A 13109-nucleotide genomic window follows, 5' to 3' on the forward strand; every position below is an offset into this window, starting at 1 on the left:
CAAAAAGTGGAGGAAAGCTTCCCCCCCCCCCCCCCCCCTTGATTGGGGACCTCTTGGGCGCAGTTTCAGACCACTACTGTTACGAAAAAATATATGCAAAATTTAACAACTGTCTTTCTAAATTTGGCAGCATTTGGAATAATTGGCAGCAGTTCAAACTAAAAAATAAGTTCTAACATGTTCAAAATTGTTTAGTTGATTTATTTCTCTTACCGCTTTAACTCAAAAAGAAATTTATATCATTTATAGCATATCGTTGTGTGAAATATAAAATTGAAATATCTCTCATCACAATGTGTAAATCTGTAACGATGTATTTAACCATTTCTTATATACGCTATGATATGTTTATGCTCCTACCTTTCTATAAAATTCAATAAAAATTATTATGGAAAAAAAAAAAAAAGTTGAAAACGCTTTTTATTTTGTACGACAAAAAGCGTAAAAAAAACCGCTAAAAAACAGAGGCAAAATGCTAATTTTTAGCATTTTGCCTCACAAAAAATGCAATAAAAGTGATCAAAATAGCCGTACATTCCCCAAAATGGTATCAATAAAAACTACAGCTCATCTTGCAAAAAATAAGCCCTCATAGAGCTCCGTACATAGAAAAATAAAGAAGTTACAGGACTTTGAATGCAGCTATAGAGAAAAAAAAAGATTTCCAAAAAAAAGGGGGTTTTATTGCAAAAAAGTGTAAAAACCTAAAATAAATATAACAATTTTGGTATCGTTGTAACCGTACCGACCCGCAGAAAAAATTTTGTGTGTCATTTATGCTGCATAATTAACGCTGTAAGAAAAAGAGAAAAAAAATCTATGGCAGAATTGATGCGTTTTCTCTCCCTGGTATCATAAAAAAAATAATAAAAGTTTTACTATATAGTCTATGTACCCAAAAGAGGCACAGATAAAAACTACAGCTCGCCACGCAAAAAACAAGCCCTTATACTGCCGCGTCCATGGAAAAATAAAAAAGTTATGGCTTTTGAAAAATGGAGATTGAAAAATACCAAAAAATCGCTTGGTCCTCAACGTCAAAATAGGCCATGTCCTTAAGGGGTTAATTCCCCTATTGGAGCACTCCCTTCCTACTAAAAGCAGGTGAGCACAGGGGCACACACTGCTGGAGTCCTGGAGCTCTACGGTCTACAGCAAATGGGTGACTATTCTCTCAACCTAGGAAAGTATTCTCTCTTCCTTCCCCTTTCTTCTTCTTCTTCTTCCCACCACCAATATGACCACCACTTCACTCCCCAACTGGGACCTCTCTACCTGTCCCAAGCCCCCTTACATCAGAGAAATCACACAGGGGAGAAGCCATATTCATGTTCTGAGTGTGGTAAATGTTTTAACCGAAAATCAAATCTTGTGTTACATCAGAGAAGTCACACAGGGGAGAAGCCATATTCATGTTCTGAATGTGGGAAATGTTTTAATCACAAATCATCTCTTGTTGCACATCAGAAAATTCATACAGCGGTGAAGCGATTTTCTTGTTCTGAATGTGAGAAATCTTTCACACAGAAAGGTCATCTTATTGATCATCACAGAATTCACACAGGGGAAAAGCCATTTTCATGTGCTGAATGTGGGAAATGTTTTAATCAGAAATCATGTCTTGTTTTACATCAGAAAATTCACACAGGGGAGAAGGCATTTTCATGTTCTGAATGTGGGAAACGGTTTAATAGGAAAATCAATCTTGTTAAACATCAAAGAACTCACACAGGGGAGAAGCCATATTCATGTTCTGAATGTGGGAAACGTTATACTTGGCAATCATGTCTTGTTAAACATAAGAGAACTCACACAGGGGAGAAGCCATATTCATGTTCTGAATGTGGGAAACGTTTTAAGGAGAAAATGAATCTTGTTGACCATCAAAGAACTCACACAGGGGAGAAGCCACATTCATGTTCTGAATGCGGGAAATCTTTCGCACAGAAAGCTGCTCTTATTACACATAAGAAAATTCACACAGGGGAGAAGCCTTATTCATGTTCTGAATGTGAGAGATCTTTCACATATAAAAGTGTTCTTATTCAACATCAGAGAACTCATATAGCGGAAAAGCCATATTCATGTTCTGAATGTGGAAAGTGTTTTAACCGACAATTAAGTCTTGTGATACATCAGAGACTTCATACAGGGGAGAAACCATTTTCATGTTCTGAATGTGGGAAATGTTTTAACTATAAATCAGATCTTGTTAGACATCAGCAAATTCACACAACAGAGAAACTATATTCATGTACTGATTGTGGGAAATGTTTTAAGCAGAAATCATATGTTGCTGTACATCAGAAAATTCATACAAGGGAGAAACTATAAATGACCTGAATGTTGGAAATGCAGCTAAATCAAATATTTTTTAGACATCAGAGAATTCACACGGAGGAGAAAGCATTTCCATATCATGAATGTTGTGAATATTTTACTTGGAAGTCAAATCCTGTTGACCATCAAAAAACTCACATAGGAAAAACTGTATTAATGTTTTGAATTTGGCAAATGCAGCGTTCACAAATCCCATCTTGTTAAACATTAAATAACTTATCAGGGAAGAAGACATTTTATTTTTCTTTTTTATTAATAAATAGTACAAGAAAAAAAATTCAACATTAAAAGTCAAAACGAAGTCACATGTATTACAAGAGGATTATATGCATAACTGTCAACTGTCAATTAATGTCTGTTATCTAAAAATCACCTAGAACCCAGATAACACATTTATAGTATATACCAACCATGTGTAGAGAATATTTCATATTAATATACATAATTAAGTCTCAAAAATTGTTTCCAATAAGTAATAAATATGTAAAACCTTACATGCTTGTGTTCTTTAAATGGTAATGCATCATCCTGTAGGTTGACCCCAGACACATGGCATACGCTGGGGAGCTGCGAGGGCAATATGCTGGCTTGTCACTGTGGCACTTACCACGCTCCCTCCCAGAGGGATGCATGCAGCCAAGGCCAGGGCAGCACTGGGCCTCTTTCGGACACCCCCGGCATGGGGATGCCTGATAAACATTAGGACAGGTGAAAAAGTTGTCCTGGGTGACGCCACCGTTCCGGTTCCCACTGGCATGAACTTCAGCAAGGAAATAAACAAGCCACAGACAATTGTACAGTACCTCAGGTCCCCAGGAATGGTCAGGGCCTGGAATAACTTTTACTTGAAACTTCAACAGTACATGGCACAAATGACAAGTTTAGATCTCATTGATGCAGGAATAAGATGAAACCAAGTACCTCCACGCGGCAGGTCCAGACTTTAGGCTGCCCGTGTGTGAATAAATAAAGACGCGTACCACCACTCAGCAGAACTCAGACTTTTGGACGCTTGAGTGTGAACAATGAAACTGAAATACCTCCACCTAGCAATCCCAGACTGTAGGACGCATCTGGTGTGAAATTGATTAGATAAGAGTACCTCTGCACTAGGTGTTCCCACAAGAACACACATGCTCAACTCACGCTCTCTCTCTTTTGGGGGGCTCACTCTTCTAACAGCATTTCTGGTGGTGTGTGGGAAATCTCTCTTCCTCCTCCATTCTTCACTACATGAGGGCTGAAGGTGCTCCCATGTAGCTGAAACTCTTTGATTGGAACCCAGAAGACATGGACCTTTTCCCGTTCTCATGTACTCCTATTTATACCTTCTCTCACACCACGTGACAGGACAGAATTGTTACATTTACCAGACAGTCTCCATGTTTTGCAGACACTTAACCCATTACACACTGCAGCTGTACAATACACAAAACAGAATGACAAGAAAGTTTTGCACAGTGCATCCACATGAGACATACATGTAGGACATTATGGAGGGGGCCAGGAAAGCATGCACTGGGCCACTACAGTACGCTATTTCCTCAGACCTCTGGAGATGAGTGGGAGCTGGTAGGTGTTATGTGTAGAAATAGTGAGGAGAGAATTACACCAAGGATTCTGGACTTCGTGGAACTACTTGGTACAAAAAGATAATTTCATTGGAGATAATCATATCTAACATGTTACAGCACTGAGACAGACTACAGAGTCTCCCCGCCATCCATCTCATCACTGTAGTTATGTGTGTCACAATATACAGGTATGATGTTTCCACTTCTCCTCATCAGGAGGAGCCATCAGTAATACCTCAGGGGCAGATGATGCTGGAGGTGGCCACCTTACAAAGAAGATTAACTCAGTCCAGAAGGTACAAATTCTGGAACGGGACCATTTAAGTTCAGCACCCATCTTCTGTTATCAATGACATTGTGATGTAGGATCTCCACCGAACCTAAAAAGTCCTAAAAGTGTGAAGAAACTAATCGACTGATCCATCACTAAGACACCATGACACACTACCTTGCAGTTACAATCTGGAGCACATAAAGAGGGTCTGGTGCTTCTCCAAATGTAGCCAATTCAAAGTCCCTTTACTGCTGCAAAAGCCATAATAGAAAACTAATCTTTTCTCTGGAAGATTCTCCTCACTCCTCATACCATGCGATAGTCAGGAGATGCTGCAGCCAGTGAGAGCCTATAGAAGAATTAGCTGGGCTCTATAGTTCCACCATCAACAGTAAACACATTGAGGTCTCCTATGCGAATCACCTACCTTGAGGATGTGCAGAACATAGAGGAGCGCTGTGCCGGGTATCGGGGGAAGAGAGGGTAATTATACTACACAGAGCAAAGATGAACAAGCTCATCAGAATAATAACTACATAGGCCACCAGTCTACTGCCTGATCCTGGGTCTGACCCGGCTGGCTTCTTCAGTGCAGGATCCTGGTCATCGTGTTTCCTATTGGTGGTGGAACTGCAGAGCCCAGCTTTAGAGAGATCTTATAATACAGGTGATTGGGCGCCCCAGGAATATTGAGGGTTTGAGGCAGCATCGATGCACAATGTATAGTTGGATAAATATATTGTTTGCTGCAGGGAAAACTCTTAAGGTTTATTCCCTTTGGCCATGGGGCCAAAATACAGAAGCTGCTTGAGCGTGGCGGTGAGTGCAGCTGAGGGGGAGAATTAGTGGCATAGCTAAGAAGGCGAATAGGATAGCAGAGGCATCAGCCTAGAACAGCCCCTGGAGGTTCGGGGCTCTGCACAGGGGGAACACCCAGCCAGAAATCAGAGCAGTCCTTTGCTCCAGCGAACTCGATATGGTGGAATAGCGGTGATCTGAAGGATATTACACTGTCCTTACGGGTCCCCCTTCTGGGTTGTTATTGAGCTCCAACAACTATATCTACATATTATTTTCTCATGCTACAGTATCCTACAATACACGCTCCCCATTATCATTCTACTAAATGCCATAAAGTATGCTCAACCCCCATTATGTATGACACATGGGTGAGTTATGGAAGAAATCCTGAGGCCTAGCTAGACCACGCCTTGGCCGAACATTTGCACTTTCTGATAAAGACATAATCAAAGTGATAATGACCACTTGTCCGCCTGTCTGTGTATATTGTATGACCCACATGCAGAACCCGACAGCGCCTGTAATGTCAGTTATCAGCTCTTAGCTCCGCCCCCTGATCACATGACAGTGATGACATCACATGTCCTTTATCCTCCTTGTGCACTGAATGAGGGATTTTGGGTGGACTACCTCCCCCCCACAAACCCCTGCAGCCCCAGTTGCTATTGATACAGCAGTACTCAGTTTGGCATTTGCATATTGTGAGACAGCTGGGCACTTGTGTGGAGACTCCACTAAATGACACTTCACAAATGTACACATAGATAGCTGGCAATGCATATTGACCAACAACATTGAAGCATAGTCTTTCACCGCTGTCTTCACATCTCCTGAACGTGATATCATGTCATCTCCAGTGCTAATGCCGCCAACACCTGTCCAGCCTTCATCTAATCGTCAACCGTTTTCCAGTGTTGAATCAAACCATCAGTGTCATGCAAACATGTCACCACTGAGGGTTCAACGCCGATGTGAAGCTAATGCAGCTTACATGAAACAGCAACAAGCCACAATTTCACTTCAGCCGCCAGCTGCTTTGTAAATCCCATGCAGCTAATATGTGAAACCAACATAGCAGAGCTGTGTGTGTGTAAGTGCATGTAGCAGAACTGTGTGGCGCATTGCGCCACCAGAAACACAGGTACTATAATTTCCTAATAATTACTGCTACCTTATGCTATCTAGCTCACTCTATTATGAAAATGACCAGAACCAAATGGAAGGCCGCTGGGGACTCTTGGACTACAATATGGCGTACACTCCCAGAATTGTTTGCAACCCAATCTCATGAGGCCTCAATTAACTTTGCTTACATCTATTTTTAAGGAAGAGATTTCTACAGCAGTGAAAGAATTCACTGACCAAATAAAGAATTTAGGCCAAAGAATAGATGATCTGGGACATAAGACAGATGATGTTGTAGTGCTAAAAGAAGATAAGCAGCACATTAAAGAATTAAGAGTTCAAATTAGATATCCCAAAATCCAAATACGAAGAGCTTGAAAACAAGTGTCAGGACTCGATCCAAAAACCTCCTGAACTCCAAACAGTAGCCTTTCTTATTAAGCTATTCAGCTATCCAGCCAAAAGCTTTGTTCTCTATACCCAGATATCTAGCTCCTGCCTCCTGGTTCTGACCCCGCCTATGTCTTTGATTGCACTTCCTCTTAAAACCTGGCCCTGTCAGAGCCTGGTTATTCTGCTCCACAGCATTTGATTCAGCTTCTGCTTCTGGCTTCCTTCCTGACTATGTTAACCGCTTCATCCCTCTGTACTGCATACCAAGACTTTCTGAAAACGACTTCTGGTTTCTCCCTTGACTATGTTACCCACCTCATCTATCTGTACTGCCACCCAAGACTTCCCAATAATGACTCCTGACTATCCTGACTACTCTTCAGTGACCTGCATGGCTACTACACTCGCAGCTCCTATCCAGTGTCGATAAGAAGCTACAACAGGTCCTGGTGAGCAAATCTTCGTATCCGTGGACTTCCTGAAACAATGACTGCTCTGAAGGAGAGAACAACCAACATTTTTTCTGTACTTCTACCCAGACCAAAATCTGCAGCAAATTGACAGGACCCATCAGGCCCTTGTCCACCCGCCTAATCCAAACCTACCCTGAGATGTTATTCTAAAATTATACTACAGCTAAATGCGACATTAGCTTTTAATAGCAGCAAGACAACAGTCCCATCTTCCAGGACTCCCAACCACAGTCCAACTATTCGCGGACATCACTCCTGTCACATTAGCAACACGCAGAATGCTTTGACCAATCACCTAAGCACTTCAAATGGCTAATAAAAAATATAAATGGTGCTTCCCCTTTGCTCTCATTTTTCATCATTAGGGCAGATCTTACTCAGTAAGAAACTTGGAACAGGTCTACCAAGCTGCAGAGACTGCATGAATTCTAGTAACTGCGAGAGCTATCCCAAGAGGTCAACCACCATGTCCTAGACATACTTGGATCGTGATAGGCTCATCCAGAAGACAAATTGGATCAGCTTCTGTTACTGCTCGGGTCCGAGCGGACATGAGTACATGAGCTGAATGTTGTCACGGGGAGCCCTTAGGTCGCCAGAGTACCGATGTGTGTGACATTGGTCTTTTAAGACTGATGTTGGGTGTATCCGCAATGTGGGGGGCCTTGTGCCTGACTGACCTTATTTACTTTACGTCATAATAACCAAGTTAGTGTTGATTTTTACGTGCTTTCTGCAGACACCGCTCTGAGACCTGGAGGCTCTATTTCTATTCTGGGAGCAATCTGTAGAACATAATTTGGATTAAATCCATTATGTATTGGGAAAGGGATTACTAAACCCTTTTACAACCTCATATAGCAAAGCCTCATGAAAGGCCAGTGCAGTTCTGGCCTTGCTTTGCAGGTTGGTATACATAAGTTGACTGTCGCACACCCATCACTGAGAAACGATTTCAGTCATCCTGCGTTGGGCCTCAGGACCCACCTTCTTGTTTTATATTATATGTCTTTAATATGTCTGAACTACAGGTTTCCATTCCGTTCTTCTTTAGTTAGGTTGTCAACAAAGTCCATCTCACCACAATATCTCACAGACATGCTACAGCACCCTGGTTTACTAGGTGTCCAATTGCATCCTTCCTCATGGTCCACATTATTTACCTTAATGTAGGAGGATCTAATTGCCCTCAGAAAAGAAAACAGGCCTTTTTATAATATGTGAATCACCATTCAGACGTTATATGTGCCCAAGACACTCACTTTTCTCAATCTTCCTCTCCTAGCTATTTCCATTCGCAATATACAAGATTCTAAACTGCTTGTGCCCCTACAAAACATAGGGGGGTGTTGACCTTTTTTCATAACTCTCTTTATCAGACCCACAACTTCTCGCTCAGATCACGCAACAACTCACAGACTATTTCAAAACTTACACCAGCCCTGATTCTTTCCCTCTTCCCCTGTATGAACTTGGCTAGCTCATAAAGCTTATATAAGGGGACATCAGATTAAAAAAGCTTCCAAAAGAAAACGAGAAAATGCTTAGGCCAGGGGTGTCAAACTCATTTTGACCGAGGGCCATATCAGGCTTATGGTGACCTTCAAAGGGCCGATTGTAAGGCCGCCTGCAGACGGCTGGGTCGGATCCTGCTGTGAGAATTCTCGCAGCGGGACCCGACCCCCTGCAGGAACCAGCGCGGTACTTACCTGCTCCCGCGGCTCCGGCTCTGTGATGTGCCGGCTGCCCCGCACAGTAATAGAGCATGCCGCGATTTGTTTTCCGTGCGAGATTTCGCGCAGACGAATCACAGCCGTCTGCATAGGATTGCGTTTTCAGCCCCCACCCAATATGACCCCCTCCCCAGTAATAAGCAGCCCCCACCCCTCAGTAATAAGCAGCCCCCTCAAGTAATAAGCAGCACCCCCCCAACCCATATACTCTTCCTTCCTATCAGCGTCGCTCCCACTCTGCTTGCCCTGAGCCCGGATGCACACTGACGTCAGTGTGAGCGCCCGGCACGCTTCCTCCCCAAGTCCTCTCCTGCGGAACTGATGAGCAGGGGACTCAGGGGAGGAGAATCCTGGCTGTACACTGACGTCAGTGTGCACCGGGATCAGTGGTAACAGCGCGATTACCAGCGGAGAGCTGTGGCACCCCAGCTGGTAATCGCTGCAGTGGTGAGCGGCGTCGGCACGCCGCGGGCCACATGACACGAGGCAGCGGGCCCGCGGGCCTTGTGTTTGACACATATGGGGTAGAGGATAGGAAAGGCCATGATACCTTGTCAAAAGCCTTTTTCGTATCCAGCCTAAGCAGGAGCATCTGAGGGGCATTTTGGCATTTAGCCTCAATGGTGGCTGCAATGGCGGTTCGGATGTTTTTAGTGAATTGTCTTTGGGTTGGGAAGCCAATATTGGTCAGGAGTATATTTTGGAGGTGATTGGCCGGAAGTTTTGCTAAAAATTTATAATCACAATTTAGTAATGAAATTGGGCGATATCATTGTACTAATGTAGGGTCTTAGTTAGGCTTCGGTATGAGGACAGTTCTAGAGTCAAGGATTATGTCTACCTGAATATTATGGTCATAAATGTCTTGTTAATGTAGGTATTAAAGGGGTTGTCCACCGCCCAAACTGATTTTTATCCCCATTAATGCCCTGTAGAGTAGAAGCATCACACACTACAGCTTTACACATAAAGCGATATTTTGCTCACCTTTTTATTCCTTTTCTTCCCCTTATAAAGCTAGCCTGAAGGATTTTTCAAAGATGGCGCTGCTGGGTAGTTCCCATGATGCACTGCTGCCTCTCTCTCCCCAGCTTGCGCGCTCCCGATGACACCGGTCACATGACTGGAGGACCGGCGTCATAATGGAGACGCACACTTCATTGCTTTGAATGGAGCCGGCAGCCGGCCGGCTCCATTCGAAGCAATGAGAGGCAGGGAGAGCAGTGCGATCTCCTGCTACTGCTGTGACAGCTGTAGCAGTAGATTCCTTCATCTCCCCGGAATGTCCAGTCTTCACTGGACACTGTCACATCATTGTCACATCATTGTCCCAGTGTCCAGTAATGAGGGGACATGCTGGGGAGATGAAGGAATCTCCTGCTACAGCTGTCACGGCAGTAGCAGGAGATCATGATCTCTAGCAGTACTTTCACTTTCTATTGAAAGTGAAAGCACCAAACATGCCTCCCCCCCCCCCCACACACACACACACGCCCCCCCCTCACAGTGCCCCCTCCACACTGCCCCACACACAGTCCCCCCCCTCCACAGTGTCCCCCTCGAGTGTCCCCCTCAAGTGTCCCCCTTGAGTGCCCCCCCACAGTCTCCCCCTTCACAGTGTCCACACACAATGCACCCCCAAAGTGCCCACACACAGTGCACCCCTCCACAATGCCATCTCTTCAGCAGTGTCCATTGTTGAGGTGGAGTTCTCCAACCACCCTGACTAGACATAGCGGCGATGATGTCTCCAGAGGGAAGCTTTTGCTTAAAGGGGTTTCTGAGTGTAGTCCTTAGTTAAGACATGTCAATATAATAAGCACATGGCTTTGGTTTTTGAGATGGATTACTGGGGCATCCCCACTTACCCGACCCCTACAGAAACCACAGTGAAAATATGTCCAAGCTGATTGGCAGTATGGTGTCTCTGAAAAAAAATCAGATCCCTCCACACATAGAGAAACATAGGAAACTGGTGGCATAAAAATCCTACCTGGTCCATCCAGTCGACCCTTATATTATTTCTCATTTAGGATAGATATCTGCTTAATTGATTTATTGTTGATTTTCCTACCACGGCTGCTGGAAGTTTGCTCCAAGCATCTACTACTCTTTCAGTAGAATACTATTTTCTGACATTGCTTCTGATTTCTCCCATCTAATCTCAGATTGTCCCCCTTGTTCTAGAATGTAGCCTCCTTCCTCCTGAACCTTGTTTATACATTGGATACATCTTAGGGAAGAAGGATCTAGATGAGGATGTGATGTTGGCTTTCCAGGCTGAAACTGTACCTGAGTGAGCAGTAGACCCCATACTTGGTATTTTGACAAAATGAAGAAGTAGTTGGTTTGGCTAGTGAAGGGATTGGCTCAAAAGTGGGCAGATCCAGATAGCATGACATCAAAGTTTTATGGGACATTTTGGTTGCTGTGATTGAGGCATTAAGGGAATGTTTATCCATTTTGCTAAAGTCAATGAGGAGATCAGACTTTTGTTGAAAAGTAAAGACCAATGAAAAAAAGATCTGTGAAGTCAGGATGGGGTGGAGGTGGGGCTCTTTTGTAGTTTTGTTCAGTGTCTGCTGGTTTTTCATTTGAGCATCCTGTTATCCGTGGTCACAATTGATTCATTTTTTAGGAGAAAAAGTGCACCGTTGGTGTGTCGGGATGAGCCAAAAAGTGCTGAAAGCCACTTGGAGAGTGGTGAAATATGCAGATGACATCACTGTCTTTGTGGCCCCAAGATCTCACAAAACTCCTCAGCATCAAATGGCCAGAAGAATTGCCAGGCAGATCACCTACCAGGTCCCATCAGCTGCCTCTATGTGCTTTATTTCAGTCCATTAACCCCATTAAAAACAATAAAAAGGTTCCTTTTTTTACCTATTTATGCAAAAAACCAAACTCCTCACAGGATTTAGGTCCAGAAGTCTGGCCAGGGTCTTCCAGTTTACTCAACAGGGTTCCTGACACATTCAGTGAGGCTCCCTATACACATGCTGTCACAGCTCTGACTGAAAGAGCTTTTTGACACAAATATAGTGTAGTCATTGATATATAAAAATGTACATACTGCTTCAGGGTTAAAAAAAAAAATCTGTTGCTTTCTATGTTGTTCACAATGTGTTAAACATTTTGTCACCTTTATCGTATGGGTTGTGATGATTGCAGTGACACCATTTATATATCTGAGAGGAACACTTTTATGAATTACAATTTTTACGGAAAAATGGTTTTACATATATTTTTTAATGTGCAGTTTTTAAAAATATATTTAATAGGGATTTTCCAGGAAAATACCATTAATGGATACCATCCTCACAATAGGCCATCTGGGGTCTACTACTCCAGATGCCAGACAATCAGCAAATCAGGTGCCCGCTGTCAGGGGTCGTACCGCAAGTACTTGACTCAGACACCTGAATAGTGGCCAAAACTTGTAACTGCAAGTGCTGCTCCAATTGATTTTAACGAGAGCTGCACCTGCAGTTAAAAGCGATATCCACTACACATATTGGAGTAGCAGCTTCAACTCTGACCCCATGTATTGCGGCAATGACATTGGGCGCTTTATTAGCTGGAATCGCAAGCAGCAGACTCCAGCCGATCAACTATTGATGATGGGGCCGGCTCAAGGTTTGTTTAAGCCCTTGAGTAATAGAGTCTCCATGTGTCGTTATACAGTGTGTCATGACACGTGTGGCAGCAAATCTGCAACGCTGCATGCATTCACCATATAATGGTAAATAACAGTTATATACAGGTGCTTTCCAGACCATATAAATGATTATAGTACCATTATATCCAGTGATAAGAAGTGTTGTCTTCTTTGACTGGAGTCGTTCAGATTCCCTTTTCTTCTGTATCCGACCCAGACTACAATGACAACTTCTCCCAGCAAGAATGTGTCTCTGAAGAATTTGACGCACAGACATCTTTGGCTCCTTGCTTTTCCAACACCCTCCCTACATTATCTACACCTTTTTGCAATCCCCCCTTACATAGTACCCAAGATAGTAATAATGCAACCTGTGATACTCCACACAGTATTACTGTTCCCATTTTTGTGCCCCACAGTATTACTGTTCCTATTTTGTAGGCTCCACCCAGTAAGTGCTGAGTGTAGCAACACTCACACAGTAAAAGTGCCCCCACTTCGCAATAATGCCTCTTTTATGTCCCCATTCAGTAATAATACCCCCTTTTGTGGGGCATGACTTGGCAAGCAGGGAGACCGGACATGGATGGAAGAGCTCCGCCATCCATTCTGCAGAATCCTTTGCATCCTGCTTCTGCAGGGTTCTATACAGCCAGTTCTGTCCCTGCACTGCTCTCTCCTGACCTGAAGGAGCAGTTTAAGACCTTTTTAGTGAAGAAGCCAGGCCGAGGCCTGGAC

General features: G+C 43.5%; 1 protein-coding gene across 1 annotated transcript in view; it reads left to right on the plus strand.

The window, feature by feature from the left end:
* The window catches only part of LOC136626719 (zinc finger protein 208-like), a 214852-nt gene extending 212473 nt beyond the window's left edge, over nt 1-2379 (plus strand). The window contains exon 23 of the mRNA XM_066601725.1: nt 1532-2379. Coding sequence (XP_066457822.1) covers nt 1532-2334 — 803 coding nt within the window. The 3' untranslated portion in view covers nt 2335-2379. The remainder of the gene's footprint in view (nt 1-1531) is intronic.
* Nucleotides 2380-13109: the final 10730 nt, after the last annotated feature.

Source organism: Eleutherodactylus coqui, chromosome 4 (assembly GCF_035609145.1).
Source record: "Eleutherodactylus coqui strain aEleCoq1 chromosome 4, aEleCoq1.hap1, whole genome shotgun sequence".
Classification (NCBI taxonomy): domain Eukaryota; kingdom Metazoa; phylum Chordata; class Amphibia; order Anura; family Eleutherodactylidae; genus Eleutherodactylus; species Eleutherodactylus coqui.